This window comes from Oenanthe melanoleuca, chromosome 2 (assembly GCF_029582105.1).
Source record: "Oenanthe melanoleuca isolate GR-GAL-2019-014 chromosome 2, OMel1.0, whole genome shotgun sequence".
Taxonomy (NCBI): Eukaryota; Metazoa; Chordata; class Aves; order Passeriformes; family Muscicapidae; genus Oenanthe; species Oenanthe melanoleuca.
Window position 1 is genome coordinate 138,368,061 of NC_079335.1, and position 26,367 is coordinate 138,394,427.

At 42.2% G+C, this 26,367-nt stretch overlaps 3 protein-coding genes across 4 annotated transcripts in view; 1 reads left to right on the forward strand and 2 right to left on the reverse strand.

Annotated features, from left to right (window-relative positions):
• The window catches only part of WDR37 (WD repeat domain 37), a 40,538-nt gene extending 39,233 nt beyond the window's left edge, over positions 1 to 1,305 (reverse strand). For both annotated transcript variants that reach the window (XM_056484520.1, XM_056484521.1), the window contains exon 1: positions 419 to 1,305. The gene's annotated coding sequence lies outside the window, so the exon portion shown is untranslated. The remainder of the gene's footprint in view (positions 1 to 418) is intronic.
• Positions 1,306 to 6,239: 4,934 nt separating this feature from the next.
• On the forward strand, positions 6,240 to 12,641 carry IDI1 (isopentenyl-diphosphate delta isomerase 1). The gene is made up of 5 exons (XM_056483443.1): positions 6,240 to 6,400; positions 7,773 to 7,936; positions 8,946 to 9,038; positions 10,289 to 10,419; positions 10,976 to 12,641. Exons 1-5 carry the CDS (start codon positions 6,306 to 6,308, stop codon positions 11,291 to 11,293), a joined length of 801 nt encoding a protein of 266 aa, XP_056339418.1. The 5' UTR covers positions 6,240 to 6,305; the 3' UTR covers positions 11,294 to 12,641.
• Positions 12,642 to 13,915: 1,274 nt separating this feature from the next.
• Positions 13,916 to 25,042, reverse strand: GTPBP4 (GTP binding protein 4). Its single transcript, XM_056483442.1, has 17 exons — positions 24,947 to 25,042; positions 24,124 to 24,294; positions 22,831 to 22,934; positions 22,624 to 22,760; positions 21,907 to 22,007; positions 21,424 to 21,516; positions 20,720 to 20,911; positions 20,568 to 20,633; positions 19,794 to 19,883; positions 19,283 to 19,393; positions 18,955 to 19,032; positions 18,794 to 18,845; positions 18,116 to 18,216; positions 17,068 to 17,265; positions 15,902 to 15,967; positions 14,660 to 14,794; positions 13,916 to 14,151 (listed from the first exon to the last, which is right to left on the reverse strand). Exons 1-17 carry the CDS (start codon positions 24,992 to 24,994, stop codon positions 13,999 to 14,001), a joined length of 1,896 nt encoding a protein of 631 aa, XP_056339417.1. The 5' UTR covers positions 24,995 to 25,042; the 3' UTR covers positions 13,916 to 13,998.
• Between the last annotated feature and the right edge of the window lie 1,325 nt (positions 25,043 to 26,367).

Here is a 26,367-nt window from a genome sequence, read left to right on the forward strand (position 1 = left end):
GGCCTGTCCTTAGGATAGGAGCAGCACACGAACAAAGTTAGCGAGAGGAGTCTTCTCAGCAGCACCCTCGGCTTCCCTGCCCGCAGACCTGGAACCATCCCCACAGCCCCGGGCTGGAAGCGCTCAAAAACCGCGACACACAGAAGAGGAAGGAGAGCTTATTTTCGGTTATTTCAGGTTTTTACAGGCGAACGTGCAAGTCATTTCACGCGGAAATAAAGCAGAATAGGACGGGCAGGGAGGGGGTACCCGGGCAGGAGCCCCGGTTTGCGCCGCGGGCCTGGGCGGTGGCACCGCGCAGGTAGCGCCGCGATGGTGCCACGGCCGCTGCCCGGAGCCGCCCGGACCCCGCGCCCCTCAGCCCCTCGGCGGCCGCGAAGATGGCGGAGGGTCCGCGCCCCGCTGCCCCCGCACTCACCTGTCAGCCACAGCCGCGGCGGCGGGCGGGGAGGGGCAGGGCCGCAGGCGGCGCGGAGAAAGAGGAGGGGAAGGATGAGGACAACGAGGAGGAGGAGAAGGCGGGAGGGGCAGCAGCAGCAGCAGCAGCGACGATCGCGGCGCCGCTCGGGCAGGACGCGCCTCCCCGGTGCCGAGCCCTCGCGGCGACATCCGGCGGAAGCGGCGCGGCCCCCGCTCCGAGCCGCGATGGCGACGGGCCGGCCGCGGGACAGCCTCACGGCTACCGGCACGGCCTCACGGCTACCGGCACGGCCTCACGGCTACCGCCACGGCCTCACGGCTACCGGCATAGCCTCACGGCTACCGGCACAGCCTCACGGCTACCGGCACAGCCTCACGGCCGGCAGTGCCCCGGTCCTCGGGACAGCCTCAAGGCCGGCGGGACAGCCTCACGGACCCCGGCACAGCCTCACGGCTACCGGGACAGCCTCACGGCCGGCAGTGCCCCGGCCCCCGAGACAGCCTCACGGCCACTAGGACAGCCCTGAGGGCTCGGCAATGCCCGGGCACAGCCCCTCGGGCTCGGCAATGCCCGGGCACAGCCCCGATGTGTCGGCGGTGCCGCCGGGGCCGGTCTGGAGCTGCCCCGCCGCCGCCCCCCTCCTCAGCCGCGCCGCTGCCCGGGTCACCGCGGTGCTGGAGGTTAAACAGCGGAGGTGTGTCCGTCCCGACCCTGCCCCTCGGGGTAACACTGTGTTCATTTGCCGTTACTGTTACCGATTAAAATCCCTGCTGCTTTAGTTAGTCAATTACCTCCAGTAACGCTGGATCAGACAGACTGACAAGGGAGATGAAGCTTTGCTGAAGCATCACTGGAATTCCGTATTTTTTTTAATACAGAAGGGCTTGGAGATACCGAACGTGGAGTTTTTCTACTGTGTCTGCAGACCGAGGCAGTGCATCAAAGCCAACCACGACGTTCTGACAGTAGGCTGTTCACTCTGAAGCCTACAACGCGTAATTGAAATGTGATTAATTCCTCTGCTGATTAGCACTTTGAATAAACCTCCACCTAAAATTCTTATTCATTATAGCAGATAGTGAAAGTCAAAAGAGGCCTTTGCCTAATTATTTTCTCTCTTCCGGGAGATTATCTTAACTGCCTTAGAAGAGGTCTGTAAAAAGGCCAGAAGAACATGTGCCAGTGAGAGCTGGAAATATTACATTTTCTTTTAATGTGCTTCCCAACTACAAGTCTGCCTGCAGTTCTCATTTGTCTGTTTTCCTTTCTACTCACTTCTGTGCAGTCATGTCTTAAAGCTGTATTAAACAGCAACAAAAATAGCGGTTTGCCTATTTACTAGCATATTTCTCATTACCAGAGGTCAAAACCACAGGCCTAACTGGTTGAGAACATCCCATAATTTTCGCCTTCAAAATATAATTCTCTCTCATAATTCTCTTCTTCAAAACCACTAAACAGTTAAATGGCTTTAAGGAGTAGAAAAAAGGGGAGACTGCACAGGAAAAATGAAAGGGACAAGAGATGGAGTAGAGGTGCCCAGGAGGAAGGCTGAACACAACCTGACCAAATGCCCCAGTTCAAAGCTTTGAATTCTCTTTAGAGTTGGTGCAGTTGTGGGTGGCTCAGCCATCTTAGCCGAGTGACAATTCGAGTTCCCAGCTGTTCAGTTTCTAAATAGACATTTTTAAGCCTCATAATCCCTACCAAAATTACTTTACCCTAATATAACACCACTGTACTGTAACAATTTTAGGGACATGTATGAAGGGAAAAAATGTCCAGGAGGAGTACAGAGATCCACATTCGAGATTTCCTGGGGAGAACACCTGGCAGATTTCCTCTCCTCTGGAGCAGCACACTCCCTAGGAGCAGGGTGCATTACAGAGATGACCATTTTTTTACCTGAAGAAATGCAAAATACTGAAATGAGGAAAGATGGGCTTAAACAACTTTTTTCTTGGTTCAGGGTGCCCACTTGAAAATTAACAGGCCCTGTATGGATGCAGTTGCTTTTTCATGAGAAGAGAATGACAAGTGGCCTGTTGTCACTCTAGCTCTGCTACTGGTTTGGTTTTGTCATGGCACTGCAAGAGAAGCAGGCAGTGTGTAATGTATAGGAGCAAGCACAGAACAAAAGACTGACCTGCTTTTCACAAACTACCTGATACAAAACAAGAGACACAGATAGCAATACAGGAGCCTAGGGAAACGGGTCAACACTAGTCAGCATCTTTTCAACAGCTAAGAAGCTCTTTTAATGAGCATACAGTAAACAAAGTGGTAAAATTTAGGTTGTTCTGGAGAAATTTACTTCTGTGTCCATGACTTGAAAAGACAATATTGAAGGCTTGGGAAATCAGCAACAGAACAGAATAATAACAACAGAATATTAGCTGAACCTCCCAAATTAACATTTTTCAAACCTATAAATGTAGCAGGAAAAGACAAAGCCTTCTGTCCAGAGCTTAAACCAAAAGAAATAAAAGCAAAACCAAACCAACTAACAAAAAATCTAGGGAGAAAAGGACCCAGGGGTGTTTCACAATTCATATAGGAAACCTGCTAATAACTCCTTCCTAGAAAAGTGGTTTCCTATATCATTATCCATTCACCTTATGCTGTATAAAAACATTTGGAAGCCATCCATCATAGCAGTCATTCCATCAGCTTGAGATAGCAGAACAAAATGCAAATACAACATCCTACTTATATATTTAGCATATATGTATTACATTCTTACTACAAAGACATCTATCTTCTCTGAAGTGAGCTGAAGCCAACCCACTTCCCTGAAAGAGGCCTTTTAAGATGGTCAAGGGAACAGCAGATTAGTTAAGACTGGGAAGTATTTACCTCTCATTTCAGATAAAACCCAGGTTGTTTTTCCCTCAGCACATGAGTGGATCATTTAGACAAATATTTTCTGAAGAGCTGTGGCTCCAGGCAGGAAAGGACTCACAAGAGGAATTCTCTAGGGAGACCAGGAACAAGGATAGCTCTGTAGCTGAGAAAGGTGAAGTGGAAGTCTTAAACATCAGAGTAAGTTCACAGGAAGCTGAAAAAGAAGAAGTTTGGATGTGAAGGGAGTAAAGAAATCCATTAATTTTCCTTGGCAAATTTGAAAACTGAGGACATGCCTTTTTCGGGAGTTTATTCTAGGCTGGGGTCAAATCCCAGATTTGTTCAGCAGTTATTTCATCTTGTAGCTTGTCATCATCTTGTTTAACTTGCTGGAGAACTAAAAATTGCATTTCCCTTTCTCTTAGTAGACACCAGAAGTCTGTCAGTGGTTTGCAGTTGATTGGATTTTCAGGTGAATGAAAGACTTCCCAGTGGTTACAATAAACTCTTTTTCCCTTGTTAGGTGAGTGTTTGAAAACAGTCAGCAGACTTCAGGAGATGTAAAAATTAAATTTCAAAAGCATCTGTATGTCACTTCAGGCATTCTGTTTATGCAGGGGGGAGTAGAAGTTCTGAGGTTCCAAGGAAGTGCATACCAACACAAAAATTAGAATGCTTTATTTTCAACACAAAGAGCTTTGAAGGTGCAGAGCAAGTCTGGAGAGAAGCAAAAGAAAAGATAGAGGTGACACAAAATACCTGATCCTGAAAGTATCTGGTTAAAGGCTTTGGAAGTCTCTCCCTTGTTTGTTTTGTGAACATAGTTTGTTTTGTCATCCTTTGTCCCTGCTTCTTTGCTTCTCATTATCCATCAGGACTTGTCACTTCTTGCTGCTCAAAAGCTTTTACTGAGGTGAAGTGCTTTATTTGCCTGTGCAAGACAGGAACTATAATTGTTTCTGACTGTCAGGCTCTAAAGTGCCTGCTTCCAGTAGTTATTACTAGGAAGAAAAGCCTCTTTTCTCTATCATCTTTAAGGACATTTTTCCTGGTTTCCCTCTGCTCTGTAGCCTGAAGGTCACTGTGTACACCTGCTCATGTCCCATGCTTGCTGTGCCCCAGGCACAGACACATCTCTCCCTCCCAGGGGAGTAGTTTCTACTCTAAAAGAGCTTCACTTGCAGGAAAGCTGCTTGTTAACTCTGTTATCATCATATGAAATGATGGTTTGCATTTCCATCACAGTAGTTATTTTTTTGATAGATCTCTGTAGCTTGTTTTGTTACTTTAGGAAAATGATAGAAGAAAAAATGAGACTTTTAGGGTTTTTTATCTGGAACAATGAAACGAGCAAGTGATCAATGTGATGAAGGATGTTCTCAGTAATTCTTCAAAGCTCAGACTCCAGTTACTCTGCTTTTATGCCGGTGACTCAGCAATAAGTAATCTGTAAAGTAATGAAAAGTAAACTCAATAAAAAGCAATCTGTGTATATTTCCATCCTTTCTGAGAGTACATATTTATTATCAACATTCTTGTGATAACAATAAATTTGTAGTTTATTAATGAATAACAAAATATTAACATTAATTCTAATATTTTTATGTTGTGTTTTATGTAGTTAAAAGGGTATGTAGCAGTCAACACATTGTCAAAACTTTTTTTTTTTTTATTTTTTTTTTTTTATTTTGATGCTCTGCTGGTTTCAAGTGGCTTTCACTCAAATCACCTTCACTCTTCTTTCTTTCAGCAAGCTCTGCACAGGGGATGCTGTAAGATAACACCTGCCTCTTGTAGAATATTAACAGTTCATTTGAACATTTGTGCTGTTAATGATATCACAAAGCAACAGGCCATCTGTCCTGTTCACAGGAAAAATCAAGCAAACCAGACCAAAATGCTGGAACTTGAGCTGAGAGGGAATCAAAGGGAGCCATGCCTCCAAGACAGGTTAAATGTCATTTCTAGGCTTTTTATGGCATCCAGTCATAAACCCAAATTTGGACAAGCAATAAACCAGCAGAAGTCTTGCTGAGAAGAAGGTGTGGTAGTGTGAAATTTCTAGAGCTGGTATTGAAGTTTTTCTGGTTTGTTATCCGTGCATATCTAAACTCCCCTATCTGACCGGCCCACCTTGACATTCTGCCTGTGCTCCATTCCTACCCAGAAAGTGTTTCTTTCTCTGCCCCTCAAGAGCTCTCTGAGCGAGGCAGTTTCAGAGCCTGACGGGCACAGGAGCTGCTTCGCACCAGCAGTGGCTGTCAGTGCAGGAGGGCAGCCAGCATTGCCCACTCCCGGTGCAGCTGGCCGGGGTCTGTGCGGCACACGCTGAACCTCTCCAGCTCCAATGTTGCTGCTGCGGGTCAAGGAAAAGCATCCAGGATGAAATGTGCCCAAAAAGCCTTGTTACTCTGCAGTCCCGGGCTTATGGCCGCACCCGAAACACGCCCGGAACCGAGCAGAAATTCTGTGCTGGAACTGTTTGCCACAAACACCAGCACGTTTGTAGAAGCCGGCACAATAAGCAGCGCTGAATGTTAGAAATGTTCAATCTTTAGACATTGGAATGTGCTGCCCAGGGAGGTGGTGGAGTCACGGTCCCTGGAGGTGTTTAAGCCAAGACTGGATGTGGCTGGCACTCAGTGCCATGGTCTGGTCGACACAGTCCGATCATAGGTTGGGCCTTTTACAGCCTCGTTGGTTCTGTGATTCCCGGCTACCCTCAGAAGCAAAAGCTTTTTCCTGCTCAGGGAGCGCGACCCTGATTCCGACAGCGATCCTGACCCTCTCCCGCGCCGGCTGAGGGCACCGCCGCAAGCCCCGCCCGCCGTGCGGCCGCGCTCCCATTGGCCAGCTCGCCTCGGCTCCCTGTTTCTATTGGCCAGCGCCGCGCCGGGGCTGTGTCGCGATTGGTCGCGCTCTCCGCCTGTCCCAGCTGTCACTGCTGGCACCGCCCCCCGCGCTGCAGTGGGGCGATCGGGCGATGCGGTGACGTCAGCGCCGGGCGGCGGCGCCATTGGCGGGCGGGCTGTGACGAGCGATGTGGCGCGCGCTGCTCCGGGCCGCGAGCGCGGCCCCCCGGAGCGGCCCCGGCGTGAGGGGAGAGCGGAGGGTGCGGAGCGCGCGGACGGTGAGGTGAGCGGGGAGCGGGACAGCCGGGCGGGCCGGGGGACAGCCGGGAGCGGGACAGCCGGGAGCGGGACAGCCGGGCGGGCCGGGGAACAGCCGGGAGCGGGACAGCCGGGAGCGGGACAGCCGGGCGGGCCGGGGGACAGTGTGGAGCGGGACAGCCGGGCGGGCCGGGGAACAGCCGGGAGCGGGACAGCCGGGCGGGCCGGGGGACAGCGTGGAGCGGGACAGCCGGGCGGGCCGGGGAACAGCCGGGAGCGGGACAGCCGGGCGGGCCGAGGGACGGCCGGGAGCGGGACAGCCGGGCGGGCCGGGGGACAGCCGGGAGCGGGACAGCCGGGCGGGCCGGGGGACAGCGTGGAGCGGGACAGCCGGGCGGGCCGGGGGACAGCCGGGAGCGGGACAGCCGGCGGGCCGAGCGCAGTCACCCTGCCCCTCAGCCCTGCCCGGAGCTCTGGGTCCAGTTCTGGGCTCCTCCGTACCAGAGAGACGGGGAGCTCCTGGAGCGGGTCTGTCGGAAGGCAACAAAGGTCGTGAAGAGACTGATGTATCTCTTAGAGGCAAAGGCTGAGGGAGCTGGGTCTGTTCAGCCTCGAGGAGAGACAGCTGAGGGGAGGCATCTTTAATATCTATAAATATCTGTGGGAGGGTGCCAAGGGGATGGTCCTCATTGCTGAGCAGGAAGACAGGAGGCCACGGGCAGAAGGTGATGCACAGGAATTTGCACCTGAGCGCTTTACTATGCAGGTGGCCGTGCACTGGAACAGGCTGTGCAGTCGGAGCGGAGCCTCCCTGCCCGGGGATGCTCCAGAGCTGTCTGCAGTCCTGTGCCGTGTGCTCTGGGATGACCCAGAGGTGTCACCCCCAGGTGACCCCTGAGGTCCCTTCCAGCCTGGCCCATCCAGGGATTCTTTGGAGCACAGGCTGGGGCAGGGCAGGTGTTGCTTTGGAGGTGCCTCGGGTTGAAACCCTGTTAGTGAGCCTTTAAAGAGGTGTGGAGAGGAGAAATCCTCGGGCACAGGATGCCCGGCGTTATAAATGTAGCCAGAGTTAGTGGTGCAGACCTTGAAATTTGGAGCTGGAATTCCTGCCACTGACAGCCCATAAAATGCTAGCCTCAGCATGGCTGTCCTGCAGCAGCTGCTTCAAGGGCTTCCTGAGACACAAAAATGTTTCAATCACCTGCCAAGTGGTGCTATGTGATTTGTATTGTGTATAAGAAATTTCAGCGACCTAAAAGCATGTAAACCCTCTCAAAATAAAATTGGTGTGCAATTTACACCATGTCAGAGATACAAGACATTAGGTTATTTCTCACAGTGTCCAGAACCTTATGGATGTTGTTTTTAGTGAATGACTCTTCATTGTCTGCCTTCAGTGGGACGTGTGCTACCATCAGAATGCCTGAAGTAAATACAGATCACCTGGATGAGCAGCAGGTGCAGCTCTTGGCAGAGATGTGCATCCTTATCGATGAAAATGACAATAGGATTGGAGCAGAGACCAAGAAAAACTGTCACTTGAATGAAAACATTGACAAAGGTATGCCTTGCTTATCTTCTGATTGAACCATTAAGTTGATTAAATATTTTCAGAAGCATAGTCATGATTAAACTAGAGCTTTAATCTCAGCTGAGTGTTGGATCAAACCAGAGCAAGTACCTTCGCACAGGCCCCTCCTCCTGAGCATAAAATATTTACTGTTAAAATTCTGTCGAATGGAGGAACACCCAATTGGGGGCAATTGGAAAGGAGAGAAATGTGTGATTGCACATATAAGCTTGGTAAATATTTTTAATAATTTTTGAAGATAAAGTAGGTTTTTTTCCTATTATGGATACCTGATTCTATGTAGCTTTTCTTAAAGAATGGTGTTTTGCTTCTTTGCTGAGTCCTTTTCAAATAGAAAAGGATTTAATTTTAAAGTAGTTCCCTGCAGAGTTCTACTTCAAACACTGCTAATAGGAAAGGGTTTAACTGATTTTGGGTTTACTTGAGGTTAGTCACATTCAGCAGTAGTGTGTGTAGTGTTGGTAGTGTGTGACCTCTTTTTATGTATTTGGGGAAAGCATCTTCCTGAAGACCAAGGAATAACAGACTCTAAAGGTGAAGGAAACAGCAATTATACTGTTTTTAATGGAGCCTATTTTCCTTCTACTTTTGCAATTCTTGAAGGATCTTGAAATTCCATACAGTTTCTAAGGAATTTTTGAGTAATCTCTTTTTCATTGTAAGTTTTATTGCCAAGCTGTCCTAGGAAGCTTGCCCAAATGTGCACATTCAGAATGGTGAACTGACTGAGTTTAGAACTCTGCTGTTGCATTTTTTTTCTAGGAACTCTTCTAATTTCATGGTTTGCATAAGCTGATCTAGAAACCTGAATAATAGCTCTTGAGCTCTTTATCAAATCCCTGGTTTTTAACATATATTAATTTTAAATTGGATTATGTAAAAATGAGGCCATTATAATCCTTTAACTGTCTTCATATGTTTTTTTCTCTTCTATTAAATATCTCAGTTTTGTTGTTTGTTTGGGTTTTTTCATTTTTAGGTTTACTGCACCGAGCTTTCAGTGTTTTCTTATTTAATACGGAAAATAAACTGTTGCTGCAGCAGAGGTCAAATGCAAAAATTACATTTCCAGGTTAGTACTGAAACACTGTATTTATATAAATGTTTTATTTAGATCAACATTTAAAAAAATATGTCAATCCAGTCCTGCAGTGAAGCTCATTCTGAGGTTTTAGAATTCAGTACTTTGGAGAGGACATACTTCCAATGTTTTGGAGAGTTCAAGATATCTTGTGGGTGAAGTAAGATAATGGCAATTCTTGTGTATTTCTATATCTATTCTTGGGAAGTGGTTGTTCCCTGGCATGTCTGATCCTGCTCATGCAAGGGCAGAGGGTGTGGTGTTTACCCCCTCTGCTGCAAGACTTTTATTGGAGTTGAAGAAATGGCTCTGGTGACTGTGGAGAGTGTCCCATTCCACTGGTAAAAGCTGATGTGCAGCAGAGCCCTGGTGCCTGGGAGGTCTGTGGACCTTTGTGTTATCTTAACAAACACTTCTTTAACTCTGCCAGAAATGGGACTGTGTGGCCAAACCATGACTTTTGAACACTACTGAATTACTGTCAAATGCAAATGGAGAGGCATAAAAATGAGGAGAATCAAAGAGAAATAGCTTACATGAGGCATTCTGGAGGGAGCATGAAGTTGTCTGGTGCAGAATTTTCAATGGAATACAAAATCAAGTGTTTCCAACTTGAGGAAGGAAGACCTTTTTCTTTTTTCCAAGGGAATCTTTACTTTAGAGATTGTTCTTAGTTTTTTCCTTCTCTGCTAACCAGTCAAAATACTCAAATGTGGTTTGTAGATATTCTCACTCTATGTTAGGTGCTTTTGAGTTCAACTTTTATAGACAAAAGATTGAAACAGAGTATGTATTGGTTGTTTGTTAAACACAGCTATAAACATTGTATCTAATTCTACTTACTGCCAGCTGTTCTTGAAGCTCTGGGAATATTTTCATTATTCTGTTACATATAAACTCCCAAAAGTAATTTTAATTAGCATTTGAGAGATAAACAACGTCTTTATAGACTGGCTCTCTAAGTAGATGTGTTGGGGATAATGCCTGTCCTCATGTGTATCAAACAGTAGCCTGCAAAATAGTGCTTGGCATAAGCAAATCCCAGTGCAAAAATATGTAAAGGATAATAAGGGATGTCAATGTCCTCTTTCTGTGATCCTTCTCTGCAAAAAAGAAATAAAGCTGTGATGTGTTGAATAACTGGCCTTTGTCTCTAGGGGATTTTGGTGTTGTGTTTTTTTGGGTTTTTTTCCCCAGGTCTTTTTAAGTGTCAAAAATGGACTGATCCAAACTTCTTGCAGATTGTTTCACCAACACTTGTTGCAGCCATCCTCTAAGCCATCCACAAGAACTGGAAGAAAATGATGCCATTGGTGTTCGGAGAGCAGCACAGAGACGACTGAAAGCAGAGCTGGGAATTCCCATGGAGCAGGTAAAGGAAGGAGCAGGAAACAAGGAATTCTTGCCAGCGTTTGCCAGTTTACAGACTGTGTCTGGCAGAGTCAGCCTCAAACCTAAAAATGAACTTTGGACAAGCAGAGAGCTGAGTGAACTTCCAGAGATCCCTGGAGGGCAGGGTTACACTTGGTCTATCAGTACGTGGTTCTGACCTTGGCTTCAAGTAGTTGTCTCTTCCTTGGGAGGTGGGGGGTAGGTGCAAGTGTTTGTGTTCACCAGTGCTCAGTGACTGTGCAATAAAGTCTGGTAAACAATATTTAAAACATACCATATAGGAGAAATATAGAAATACACTCCAAGTATCACAGGGTGAGTCTGGCTAGAGAAGTGCTGTGCAATTCATCCCATCAAACTGCTTTAATATTTTTTCTTACCCCTAGTAATTCTTTGTGAAAAAATGTATTGCAGTTGTACACTTGGGAACAAGTAATTTCTAAGGAAGAGGATAAAGGCTGATAAATTGTACTGCAATGCCCAGCAGTGCAATTCTCCTGGTCTGGAAGCACTTCTGACAAGTGTTTTGGTTGTAGGTAACTCCAGAAGAAATCTCCTACCTGACACGAATTCACTACAAGGCCAAGTCTGATGGGATCTGGGGAGAACATGAGATAGACTATATCTTATTTGTGCAGAAGGATGTGACACTGAATCCCGACCCCAATGAGATCCAAAGCTACTGCTACGTGACACAGAAAGAACTGAAACAGCTCTTGGACAGAGCTGCCAGGAATGAAGTTAAGATTACTCCATGGTTCAAGCTGATAGCAGAGACCTTTCTTTTTAAGTGGTGGGATAACTTGAATAACTTGAACAAATTTGTTGAGCATGAAAAAATACACAGAATGTAAATATCTGGGATAAAAGGTGCTGAAGGCTAGCAATGCTGTGTTGTCTCATTAACACTGATAAATCATGACTTAAGTGCAGAGAATTGATCCACATGGAGCATGTATAGTTTATATGTTGTCATAGTCAATGTTTTTTCTTCTTTGTCACCTCTTCCTCCTCATCCTTGGTTCTCTTGGGCCTGTTATGATCTCATGTAAAATGGGTAACAGGAACAAGAAACCTGTGAGTTCCTCTTCTTCCATTGCCTGGTTAAAGATCCTCAGCCTGTGTGTGCCCTGCACACCTGGGAGAGAGCCCAGGCACTTTCAGCTCAGGCAGAAGGACTGGGCATGACTGTGGGCTCTGCTGTGATGTTGAGAAGACCAATTGCCAGAAGAAAAAAACAATTCAAAGTAGTCAGGATTATTTTTAATTGCAGAAAAGAAATCTTTTCAGCTACTGTACTCTATAATTAGCCAAACCCATAAAAGCTTAAGTAATTGGATTGCCTGTGTGGAGTAAGTTTGACTTTGAAGTGCTGACATACGTGTTAAAGCTTTAGATAATAAACAGTGCTTTGGGATTTCTCCCCACCAGGCTTTTCTGATTAGCTGATGGCTGAGTACTGAACATCTCAGATTTTAAAAAAGGGTTAATTACAGCAAATGTAATTGGCATCTGTCTAACATCAGTAGTCTGTCTTTGGAGACAGGATATGCACTAAATGGCTCTTTTCCATTTTCCACAGAACAAAAGCACCTTGATACAAGGGCTTTGCTTTTCCTGTAATAGTCATTCCCAGACAACTCAAACCCACTGAACCCCAGAATTCAAGACCGGTGATTTGTGGGTTTACACAGGGTCTTGATGTCAGTTAATGAGAAATTGTACCAGAGCTAATCCTTTTTGATCTTGCAGTCAATCAGTTGCTAGTAACTTAGGAGGCTTTTTTCAGTAAGACAAATACTCAAGGGTGCTTCAATTTTATAAGAGTCTGATGAAAAAGTGTTTGTCATACCACTTATCATTACAAGTAAACATGGTTGTAACGATTCTGTGGCTGGATTTGGGGTAAAATTAACTTTTTCCAGTGGTCAAGGTTTCTCATCCCTGTTGTGACTGCAGCACTGAAGCTTCATGTACCAGCACCTGCAGTGGTTCAACACTTGAAGGTTGAAGCCAAGTTTGTTGTGTACTGGCCAGAACTGATGTATTGTTTCAAAGCAAATAATATCAGATGAGGGAACAGTGATGTGATGTAGCACCTCTCCTGAATTCAGTGCCATCGGCCATGTTACCAGTGAAGGCAATGGAGAAGTTCTCAAATATTTTTAAATCTGACTTTACTATTAAAACACCTTGCCTAAACCCTTGGACTGTTGTTTTCTTTCCAGACATGAAGCCTTAAGAATAATTTCTGTCATTGCCACATTCTAAGCACCACCCTGCCCATAAAACACCACTGAAGCAGCATGATGAGGGCAGGGCAGCAGGGCACAGATCTACTGGAGAAAAGGTTCTGTTTTTTTAGTTGGCTTGGAGCAAAAGCTGGCAAAGCAGATCCTGAAGCTGAAAGCAGTTTTGCTTAACAGTTCCTCAAAGTCCCTCAAAAGTTTTTTCTTGACATTGGTCTTCTCTGCAGCATTACAGTATGCTTTAATTCTGAATTTATTACACAAAGCAGATGAAACTCTAGATTTGCACATGATGAAAAAGCTGACATCTGAACAGTTACTAGTTGTATTTCAAGTAGTGACTTGAGGATTCTTTCTTCCCCCTTATTTTTTTGGAGGTGTGTGTGTTTTTAAGGTGGATTTGAAGAACCACATTTACAATGCATAATTTTACAAACCTCTACGTAACCACTGACCAAGTAGGGACAAAAAGGAAATATTTCACATTTGACAATATATTTTGCCTTGAGCAGATACAGAACTTTGTCTATCAGGTCCCGAAGAGAAAATGTCTTGCTAAGACAAGGATTACAGTAGCATGTGCTCGGCACGGAATTTCAGTCTGATCCTCATTGTCTATGTATCTGAAATATTAATATTAATCTGGAATATTCAAAGTTGTAAGGTGTAACCTTCGCTGCCTCTGCTGTTTTAGGTTATTACAGGTGGCAGGTCAGTGCTGGAACAGTTTCTCCTTCAGCCACTCTGTATCTTAGTAAAGTGGCAGCATTGCTCAGGTGTTTCAGGGCACAAACACCAACTTTGTGTAGCTCTTGATGCTCTCCTGTTACTTCCCCACCCATTTTAGCCTTCACCAGGAACATGAACTCATCACAAAGGATTACTTGTATGCAGCAATCCTAAACCTAACCTTACCCAGGCATTTTTAATTAATAGTAGTTTAACAAAGTGTTCACATTTCTAGATTTAACCTCATTTTAAATTAGTTTTGTATAGAAATATGAACACTTCACTGATACATGAAAGGCAGGAATAAGAATTTGGAATAAAGTTTGTTATAGCTGTTTATAAATGGTTTCTGCCACCAGAATTGAGAAATTTCTCAAGGTATTCCTTGGAACTGCAACATCAAGGTACTGAAATACTGAACTTGAAGTATCTTAACCAGTAACATAAAACACACACTTAAACACCAAGTATTACCAAAAATGATGACAGGGCTAGAAATTAGTTTTAATAAATTTAATTTTGATTTGAAATTTAATTTTTTGGATTGTTGATTAGTTTTTAATTTTCATTCAGAAGACTGCTTATCTTCTCTGTGTTTTACCAGATTTTCTCTTCCCAGCCAGCAGGTGTTTTGGCTTCAAGTTAAATATATGCCTGTCTGCCTCTCCTTTCCTGCCCAGGCGATTCATTTTCTTTTGAGCTTTCTTTGCCATGATCTTGACCTTCTTCACCATCTATTTAAAAACAAACAAACAAACAAAAAACCATGCAGAGTAACTTCCTCAGTAACTCAGGTAACAAGCTTTACCTTCAACAAAACCCACAAAGCTGGATGGTTTTATCAAGGACATTAATACCAACTCTAGAGCAGTATCACTGTGACAACTATTAAAGTGACACTAACCCTCCTTAGCAAAATTTTCCAGAACACTAACACAGGATCATGCTATCCTGGAATTCCTCACTTACTAAAGGTGGAACTCCACAGTTTGCAGAATTCTTCCTTCAGACTTGCATTTAGACACAAGAATTATAACGTACTTCCTTGGTCTGTATTATTAAATGTTATTTGTAAGAAGGAAGTAGAGAAACAAAGTCCAACTGAAAAGATGATGAAGCTGCAGGGAGACCAAACACAAACTCTGGACAAACAACCAGCCTACTCTGAAGTTTCCCAGGAGCTGGTCTAGGTAGTCAAGCTGGTTTAGCTGCCAAACAGGTAACTAGAGATAAATGACAAACCTTTTCATCCCGAAGGCCAGACACATCCCGCGGCGTGCGAGAGCAGCTGCGGCTGCGCGACACCGAGCGCGGCGTTTCAGACTCGTCCCGCTTGCGCTTCCTCGTGGTGCTGCGCGACCTCCTCACGTAATGTGCCTGAAATGGGTACAGCATTTCACCTTATAGCCACAAACAACCAGCTCATTTCTAGTCAGAGTAACAGCAAAAACAGAAGTGGATTGCTGTGATAAATTATATTAGCTATTTCATAGTAACATAAAGATCTTGCCAGCTGTTGGTCACTGCCTCTCTGTCCTACAGGAACACTCAAATTTCACTGAATATTAGCATTTTTTCCTATACAATTAGCACTTGTCTTCTACTTTTTTCTTTGGGTGGAGTAGACTCATAAATAATCAATACAAAGATACAATACTAATCAATACAAATTAAAAAATAAAAACACAAGCAATTTTGCAACAGCTAAATAGCAAGGATGAAACCTACCCTGATTAGTGTCCTGTGTACCAGGCAAAGCCCTAAAGAATTTCAGACATGAAGACTGATCATGTTATAACCTAAGAATTACATTCTTACATTGCTCCTACATCAGCACGGAATGGCAGCTCTGAGAACCATAAATGCTTGTTTCAGATGTGTAATGTTGACAGTTCTTATTTCCTAACTCCTTGTTTAGCTAAAGAATTAGAGATCTCAAGATCCAGGGAGCTGTAATACTGCTGGATTTGCTGTACAAGATGTTTTGGGTTTTTTTAATTTTTGTTAAAAAAAAAAGTCTCCTAAAGGTCAGTCTCTGATGAAGTACTTTATCTGCCTTTCATTTAAAGATGCCAGCTGCCCTCAAAAACTTCAATTACAGCTCATGGAATTAACAAACTATAAAAAGATAGACCTGATCTGTCACTATTACTATTTCTGACATGGTAGAGTCTCATCCAACAAAGCAGACTTGAAAATTAAGAAGTATGCTTAGTCAAGGCTGTTCTTGAATCCTACACAAATTTCAAGAAAGCAGTGCACATGTATATATGGTTCTTGATAAATGTTAGTTTTTCAGCTTATCCAACCTGTTTTGATCACATTACTCAAAAAATTCCAGTACCAACTGCCTCATTTGCAGCTCCTAATTCATTCTTAATAGAACCCACCTATCTCTTCTGCCAACTATAAGCATTTCAACTGCACTCAAAGAAATTTAAGTCTCTTTTAGATAAATATTATGTGTAATTAGGAAAAACTTACATCATCTTTATTAGTCATGTCAAGTCCAAGATCAGTCATTTCTTTCTCTAACACCTTCCTCTGGACCTGTAAAAAGACAGTTAAGAAAACATGTTTCTTTAAAAATAAATCCTTCCACCTTACTTTTTGTCTCAATATAGCACCACAAGTCCACTATATATATTATATTATATTATATTATATTATATTATATTATATTATATTATATTATATTATATTATATTATATTATATTATATTATATTATATTATATTATATTATATTATATTATATTATATTATATTATATTATATTATATTATATTATATTATATTATATTATATATCATTATATATTATTATATATTATATTTATTATATATGTTATATTATATTCACTATATATTTCTGGCTTTATCACATCCACAAGCAGGTCATTGACATCCAACCTTCACATTTCATTTTTTGCAACTTTTTTTTTTTCACCCATAAATTCTGCCTAACAGGACTACAGTGGCCCAGCATTTCTTAAAGATCTTATAATTAGCTTGCCTTTTTGGGGGGAAGCTGACAAGGAGAGGTAGTTTGGTCAAGAATGTTTCCTTTTCTCCAAAAAGGCACACACTCTCGAGAAGGTAAGAGATCTTGGGAGCAACAGCAGCTAGATTCATTTTCTCAAAATGTCTAGTTATCAGTTTATTACTCTGAAATTGTCCTGGACTGGCCAGAAGAGACTTTCATCAGAAAGAGTGATACTTGACTACCAAAAAGACCCATCACCTCTTCCAGAACCCAGAACAGATTTAGCATTATTGTGATTTTAAGTAATTATCTAATTCTTACAATTATTTGAATTATAAGCAAACACGTAATATACAATGAAACAACCCAGTTAAACAAACAGTATTGTTAAAAACCTTTTCTGCAATAGATATGGAGTTTTACACAACACACACTTATGTGACCAAAAAAAATAAAAAAAATAAAAAAAGGGCTACTACCACTCCTCAGCTAAGCAGTGACCAGAACTTCTAGGAAGGAAGGAAGCAGTGAAGGGGCCAAGTACGAGCAAAAGCCCTCAGTTCCACTACCTAACAATGATACAAGCCTTCAATATGTTGCAATGTTGTTACATAGCAGCAAGATTTTTTTACAGAACATGTTTTACAGAACATGTTCTACACTCACCTTTTTAGCTGTTCTAGGCATCCTTGGGCCATGAACATCTTTTTCCTTTGACTGCAGGATTTTCAGTTTCTTCTTTTCTCGGATTCGTCTTGCCAATTGTCTGATTTCCATCATTTCTTCATCTTCACTTTCTGATTCACTGTCATATTCTCCAGCAGCTTCTCTCAGCTCTTCTTCTTTCTCCAATTCTTCCAGTTTCTTAGATTTTGAAGAGGTAAAATGGAGATCAGATTCTTGAATTATGATCCTCAACATTACATTTGTACATGGTCCTGGACCATGACAGCACACAGGCCCTTCAAAGAAGGAACTAAGTTACCTGATAATCACACTGAGCCACACCTCATGGAGCTGGTGATACAGATTACATGGACACACTGCTAACTAACTCCACTCCACATTATCACCTGGCTAAATTTGTGTGGCTGCCCAAAGCTGCCCAGTGTGTGAAAGCAGCTGTACTCTCCTGTGAGCTGTGCTTGCTGTGCCATTTCTGGAAACAGACTCTGAAAAATCCTTCTGACATTCAGCATGAGTCCAGAACACCAGCAATTCACAGGAACCCAACTGCATAACTGGCAGGCCCCTTGAGCTGCACTCACCACTCCTCCTTGATAGCAAGCAGGAAATCCAAACAGCAATTATTAAATAAAAATGCTACAAATTGAGCATTCACTCAATTTCCTCCATAGACATAAATCTGATGGATGAACTTCGTATTATTAAAAATACATAAAGTTTGATAGCTACATTCCTGTAGCTGTAGTCAAAGAACAAAGAAATATAATTTCTAGTGCAAACCTCATATTTTAGAATGGAACAGATAAGATCACCATCATTCTGACAAGGTGAAACAATTTTTCATTCTTCTGAAATTCTGTCCTTGATTATTCAAAAAACAGTATCTTTTCCCATGAACAGAGCAGACAATGCAAAAAAGAAGAGGTTCTCACGAGACGTTGTTTTTAATCTACAAATAGTAACTGACATTAAACAAATAAAAGATAAAGAGGAAAGAAAGGTGTAAAGTAAAAAATGGAAAGCTCACTTTCATTATATCGGGATCAATGTAGTCAAGTATATTATGGCCTTCCCATATCTCTGGAATCTTATCATATTTCTCAGATGAATTCATTAAGTCCCAGTATTCTTAAAAATAAAACAAAAGTTGATAGAGAGACAAGAATTAATTTCAAATAATGTTCCCTGACAAAAAACAACACTCAGAACACACACACAAAACAAGTGCCCTATCCCTAAGAATTCAGCAGCACCTCTTCTATATTCAAACATTTCTGATCCCCATCCTACTGCCAAAGATTGTTCAGTTATGGTATGACCACTGCCCCAAGACATGCCAGGTAACAAATACCCAGCTGAAACACAACATATGCTGCTCTCTCTCATGTTGATACTTTCTTAACAAAGAGCACATCAGGAATTAATGAAGTATTACAATACAGAATGGAAAGAAAAAAATCACTTGAATCATCAGGCCAGCTGTTTTACATCTGTGACTCCAAAATGGGAAACAACTGAGTGACATCACAAAACACATCACTAAAGATCACCAGATCTAGAACAGCAGGATAGTATGCAATGAAACAGTAGCACTGGTAATTACTTGAAAGAAGTCAGATTTAGGTATTTCCCCTTAAGGCTGAAATAGCCACACTTTACTGATTAGTAATAATAATGATAATACCAATTCTTATCCAATACTTACTCTGCAGATCCAAAATATAATCATCTCCCATTTCAAGTTCAATATCTCTCTCCTGCAAAGACACACATGGCTTTAGATACCTATAATTTAGAAGCTATGGACTAACACAGCACAAATTCAGAATCCAGGTGCTGATTTCCAGATTTAGAGATGCCACTTACCAATTTCCTCTTGGGAGTATCTACTTCCATGCGTTTCTTACGAGCTACTACTCCATCAGGTATAAAAGGCAGTCTCTCCTGGAATAAATCCATCCCAATAAAAAAGGGAAAAGTTCACATCAATTTTCTTATACTCCTATAAATCACCAGCTTCAACGTAATGTATTTCTGAAGAATACAAAATCCCAAGCTCCCACCAGGAAAGGCACTTACAGATAAATTAGAAAACTTCATCATATGAATCTGCTCACAGATTAACAATGACAGAATTCTTATCAAACTTAACAAGTACTGGGAATACAATAAACAGTGTAAACATGTAGCCTACCTTGTTATCCCTTTTGGTTGGCATGGCCAAGTGTAATCTGTTCAGTACTTCATTCACTTTGTTTCCTTTCATTTTAGTATCAACACGATGGGCCAACAGTCTGTCACAGGCCTGAAAGTGCACATGGCAATGTAAGGTGAGGAACAAAGCCTTTCAGACACAGCAAATGACATAGCAGGCATTCAATCCCAAATATCTGGCTTCACATTTTATTATCTTGTCTTATACCTCTAACTCTCAAGAAAGCATCAAATTACTCTATATTAAAAGCACCATGGGAAGATGCATACACAGATATGTATTTCTTTAACATAACTCAGAAAAAAAATCACTATTAAAACCAAAAATTGTTATGACACTATGTTCTATTTTAGCCAAGTTTACTGAGGTGCAACAAGGAAAACATGTTTAAAGTTTATCACTAAAATGCAGTTTAACTGAGATTAAACTCATCCCAGTGAAGCAAAATGTTAGCTGCTCATTTGAGATGAAACTAAGAGAACACACCTACCTCTGTTTTAACTTGGATTACACCTTCCTCAGTTAGTGTACTTGTCTCTATTACGGAAAATCCTTCTGCTTCAAAAGCTTCAAATATTTTCTAAAATTGAGAAAGTATTCCAAATGACATCCTGTTCATTTATTAATATACTAATACATTAAGATCAGAAATCTTAATCCAGATACATACAATACATACAATATGTTATTATTTTATTAGAAGGTGTTTCTAAAGATGACAGAAAGTTTACAATTATAGTTCTAGTTAATCTATTTCTTCTTTTATAAGCAAATAACTACTTTCAAAAAGGCACCTATAAATGACCCATAAGGGGGAAAAAAAGAATGAGAGAAACACAAATTCTATGTGCTTTAACCTGTAGATACAATTGAATTTAGCTTGCAGGATCTTTTATTGCAACTGTTCAACAACACCTCTCAGTCTAGTGCTCACGGTGTCTCACTGTCACTGAAAGGATTATTGAATAAAACTATTGTGTAACTTCCAGTTACAGCAGTAATTGGAAGTTCTCACACCATCAGAGATTTCTGAAACCACTAAGAACCTGCCTTCCATTTGGCATTTCAAATATTCAGGCTACATTAGACAGTACTAAAGAAAGTCGAGACCTGCAAAGCTACCTTCCACTGCACTATCAGAGCAGTTCAATAAAATAACTATCTTGTAAAAGTTTTTGCCCAATAAAAATTGTAACCATCCACAATGCACACACAGTATTTTTGTAAACATCAGAAGACAAAGAGGTGAGAGAAGTATCCCAACCTGACTCTCTTCAGGAAGTTCTGAAATCCTCTTCACATCACATTTGTTTGCAACAATTATAAGCGGCTGATAAAAAGGAAAAAAAAAATCTTACTTCAAGATACCATGTTATAGACCCTTGGAGTTTTGTTAATAATATGAACAAAACTCACCTTGTTAGCAAACAATGGCTTAATATTTCTGAAGAGCTCCACCTGCTCCTCCAGGCTATGCCCACACTGCTCAGACACATCCATCACATAGAGCACAGCAGCACGCAGATGTGCCAGGGCAGTGATCGCCTGCATCTCAATGGTGTTCCTGTCCTCCAGGGGATGATCCAAAATACCAGGAGTGTCTACTACCTAAAATCAGCATCATTAAGACAGGTGTTACTGATCAACTATTGCAGAACACGTGTTTTGATTGTTCATCAATACTGTCTTTTTTAAAAAAGACAGCAACAATTTTTCATTTCAGTCACAATAAGACTGTGAGCTCTGTCAAACTGAGAATGTAAAAATATAGAAATGAGAGAAGAATGAGGTTTCATAACCAACACTCCAAGTATTGCAGAGGAAGGGAAAATGCTGCCCCTACCCGGCCAAGAATGAGAAAGTGATAAAAAGTGATCTGGCTTTTAGTCAATAATTCCATTTTCTCATCTTTCCTCCAACCAAAACCAGACCCATGCATGTACATTTTTAGAACAGGTTTTGACTGCTGCCCTCACTTGGCACACTGCACCTTGCACAGCAGCTGTCAGACACAGTATGTCTCACTGAGACACAAAAATGCAACTCTCGTGGCAAAAAGGCAAATCAGGATATAACCAGCTCACTCTTCCAAGAAAATGCAAAACAGTAACAGTTCTTACCTGCCAGCGTAGATACTTATAATCCATATGTCCCACAAAGAGAGATTTCGTGGTAAAGGCGTAAGGCTGCACTTCTACATCTGCTCTTGTAACCTAAACAAGATTTAGTCACACACAATTATTTAAAATCTCCTGAAAAGTGCACACAGTATATTCTAATACACTAATACACTTCCTTTGCTACAGGGAAAAAAAAAAAAAAGCCCTAAAGATTGGTTATTCTAGCTTCTCTGCAAGTATCTGTCTATCAAAAAATATGCTAATGGGATGGTATTCTGGAAAAGATAAGGATTTTTAAGTGCTAAATCTATCATAATTTTCCATTTATTCCTCCAAGAATTTCATTCAACCTCTACTCACACATTTAAACTTGCTACTGCTCACATCAAACCCTGTCACAACTATACCTTATTTACCTTAGAAGTTACCTTATTTTAATTAAATTGTAACTCAATATTATTTATGGAAAAACCACTCACGTACCTTATTTATAAAACTTGATTTCCCAACATTTGGGTAGCCACACAGCAGAAGAGTTCGTGTATTGGGATCAATGGTTGGCAAACGAGACAAATGTTGTCGCACTGAAGTGTTAAAAGGATTTTTTTAAGTATCTCTGATAATTTAAGTTTTACTGAGATGGAATAACAATATATATGCTGAATTGTTTACATAAAATTAGTAACATTTCTGATATAATATGCCAATTTATGAAAGTATGTAATAGTTTGCAGACTCCACATACTACATACATACATGTATCTACATACAACAAAAATAAAATTTCATAAATATTTAAGAAATTAAGACCACTGTCCTACAGCTGGAATGACTCCACCAAATGAGGCAATGAAACCTGAAGGACTAATAAGTCTGAAGTAATGACTAATGTCTGCAAAATCTTTAGCAACATTTTTCACATACATGTTAGTGAAAAGAATGGTAAGTAAAAGCATGCCTGTGACTTTTAAACAAAGAAAAAAGTTTTATCACTGTTAGTAATACAATAAAATTTTATAAATTATCAAAGAGAAAACTATTTTGTTGAAAAATAAACACTAGGTATTTGGGGATTTTAAAACTGTTCCTGTGTTTCCTGAGTCTGTAACCTGTCCTAAAGGCATTCTTCTAACTGCTGCTATGCATAACAAACCTTATATCCAAATCCTGTGCCTTTTTCAGCCCACATGTGACACCAACCTTGCTCCAAGTACTCCAGGCTCTGTTTCTGTCTCTTGATGATGGTGCACATGCGGCCCAGGGCGGCCCGTTTGAGCTGCTTGCAGCGGTACAGCGAGTCCCCGTACTTCATCAGCCGCACGTAGTCCTTGGCAACACTGCACAGGAGAGCAGAGTTCAGCCACAGCCACCAGGACCAGCAAAAACAGACTAATCAACCTCCCTTACTTGTCAATCAGGTTCTTGGCAATATTGATCTGCCCCAAAGCCAGCTTGTAGTGATCTTTGTCATACAGAACATTCATCAGATCAGCGTAAAAAGGATGAATATCCTAAAACAAAAGCACAATGTTAAGTTTCATATTTGCTTACTCTAAGATGACTATTTCTTGCACACAATGTAAGTTCTTTTTTTCTTTCCTCCAGTACAGCAACACTAATGACAATAAAAGCCAAACAGTTTTCATTACTATCTTATGTAAGGAAAGAAAAATAATCTGTTTTCTCATTAAATGCAGGAATCTCAATGCTCTTAATTTCTTCTGCAAATACATCTTTGACTTATTCATACAGAGTTTCCATCTGATCTTTTGCTTTCTAGAAGACTTCATATTACAAGTTTGAAGTCTCTTTTTTTCAAGTAAAAAACTGCTAGAAGCAAACATAAATTGCCTCTAAAAGGAAATTCATATTACAGCAAAAACACAGCAACAACATTAATTTTTTTTTTTTTTGAGTGCTGCACTAAATTCTATACAAGACTGGACAAAAAGAATTTTTTAACGCCCAAATAAATCCTTACCTTTTCAAAGAAGTGGCATTGCTAGTACAAATCTTTTAAGCAGAGTATTTAATCTAGTAATGTATCTACCTGAAGAAATTGCATCACGTGATGTTAAAAAAAAAGCCCAGAAGATATTTTTGGGAATTCTGAAGCAATACTCACTGGACATGAAATTATCAAGAAAAACAATTTAACAGGTGAATCATTTCAGTCTGAGCAGAAAACTGTCCATAAAAAAGTCCCACTGGGCACACAGATCCAGTTGCATTTCTTGGAAGTTAATACTGTATTTCTGAAGCAGCCCCTTATGGGACTGAGGACAACACTTACATTGTCAAATTAACTCCTGAAGATGGAAAGCAATATGATATATTTTATATGTAACATATTTATATTATACATATATATACATTATATTTCTTGGTTTCCTAGGGAAGACTAAGCATAAGTACAATTTTCATATGCACACACAAAGAAGAAATAGGCAGACATAACATACTTAAAAATCCCCACGTTATGTCTTCATTTAAAAGCAACTTCTGGCAAACATATCTGATCAGCTAAAAGCTTGTAAAATCCAGCCTTTAATGACCACCCACAGGCACAACTTAGACTTCTGTTCTTCACAGGAATACACTACTTCTGAGTACAGGTTTTGCCAACTACTCACAGTAAAATCTACTTGAAATTAGCCAAATTGTCTACATAGAGAAATCAGCAAATGAGAAAACACTTACATCTAATTTCGGGAAATCTGTTAATATCTGAGTGAGTCTGTCATGGTAATTTTGTTGGGTATATTTGACTTTTCGCATATAAAAATGTCGAATCCGATGGATTTGATAATGTTTATGAATGACAGTTGGAGTCTTTCGCTGAGTCTTTGACAATGTCAGATCTATGAAGTCCTGCAATCGAGGAAACATGATTAATTCAGAAAATGTCAAATACTTGTAAAGGCAACGATTTTATTTAGGTGGAGGAGCACGCTGGCGAGTTAAGTGCATGCACAATTTGACACGTTTGTTTTAGGGCAGGCAGGAATGAGCAGTTTGCACATTGTCCAGTTTCTGTAACAATGGATCGGGCTGTCCCCGGCCCAGCCAGCCCGAGCCCTGCGGGGAGCTCCCCTCACCGTGCATGACTTAAAACCCCTTCCTCCGACTGACAGAGGACTTTATTTTGAAGCACGATGCTGAGATGAGTTTCGGTATGACGCGGGTTTGGAAAACAGGAGGGATTTTTGAGGGAGCCACCCCGACACCGCCGCAGGGAGAAGCGCAGCCACAGGATCCCTGCTCAGGCTCCTCTGACAGCACCCCCCCGACACTGCACATGGTACGGGCCGCCGGGCGCAGCAGCACCAGCCCGGGCGAGTCCACGGCTCCCGCGGGAGGGGGCGAGGCGAAGGCCGACACCACGCCGGCAGCGCGGAAGGGGCAGGAGGGCAGCGCGGTCCTTGGAAGCCGCCGAGCGGGAGGAACGGGAGGGACAGCCCGGTGCGGAGGCACTGAGGGCAGAGGCAGGGAACGGGGAAGGAACGGAGGAGCGCGGCCGTACCTTGGCAGACGGAACCACCGTGATCTTCTTGAAGTTGTAGAGCGCCATGGCCACCGCCGCCGCCGCGCCACGCGCCGGAAAGGGAGCGGGCCCGGAGTTCTCGCGAGAGCTGCGCGCGTCCGGCCCGGGGGCGGGAGAGGGCGGGAGAGTGAGGGAGGGAGAGAAGGGGAGGGATGGAGTGAGGGAGAGGGATGGAGGCGAAACGAAAGGGAGGCAGCGGCTTGGGGTTGGGTCTGGTTCTTGCCAGAGAAGCACATAACCGCGGGCAGGGTTCTGGCGATGCCTCCCTGCTGTGATGATTCGGGGCACACGTGGCTTGTGCCCCGTAGGGCCGAGAAGGCTGATGAATTCCTAACCCCAAACACACACACTATTACTTCCCTCTTTATTTTTTTTTTCACTTAATTTCTTTTTCTTTCATAGTCTCATACTTAATTGTGAAAATTTTTAGAGAAAGCATGAGTGAATTCTGGAGCAGTTTATGAACTTGGCCGTACCTTGTGCTCTAGGTTTGTGTGTGTTCAGCAGACGAGATGCAGATATCCAAGGTACCTGGATGTAGGCACGTCCTGCAGTCTGCATGTCTATCCCTGTTTTCCACTTCACAGTATTAGTATAGTGGCATGCACATCAGTTTTAAAAAAACTACAAATTACTTGATACACTTTAGGAGACAAATTAGATAAAAAATTAGGAATTCCCTTGGCTTCCACACTGGTTTGGGCTTTTTCTCTCCACACAAAATATGACATTTTTCATTTGAGAGAATTTAGTTGTGGGTTAATTTGTGACTGCACATTTTTCTACAGTACTAGAAATTTAAATGCATAACTCCTTTTACATTTCCTTTATTTGACTGTGCTGCTGGTTTTGCTGAAATGCTCCAAACAGCTGTCCAATGCAATGGAAATTTGTCAGGTATTTGAAAAGTAAGAATTCATTTTATCAGCCAGTCGGGAGTTAATCCTTTCCAGCAATTAACTTCAGTAATGACTGTATGAGCACTGTTGGATCATAAACATGCTGTTAGAGCCATTCCTGTCTCTGGTCTCACAGTGGGGCTGCAGCTGCCCCATTCTGAAGGGATGTGCAGCTTCCTAAACATTTTGATATGACCACTTCTGTCTGCCTTCTTGAAGCATTCTTGAGCAGTGAGATTTGACTTCACACTTCATTTATTTTGCATTTTGCCTGCAAATACATCATTTTATGGAGTAGAAGGAGCTTTTTTGTAAGTACATCCCCACATTTCCCCAGTTTCTGGAAATATCCTTCCATGAGGTGGCCTGGGACACTCAGGCTGCCCAGCAGCTGGGACCAGCAGACCCAGCCTTCCCCAGCCCATGGCACTTTCAGGTGTGAGTCCCCACGTGCCCATTGCAGGTACTCCATACTTACATGCAGACATGTCCTGTGCACCC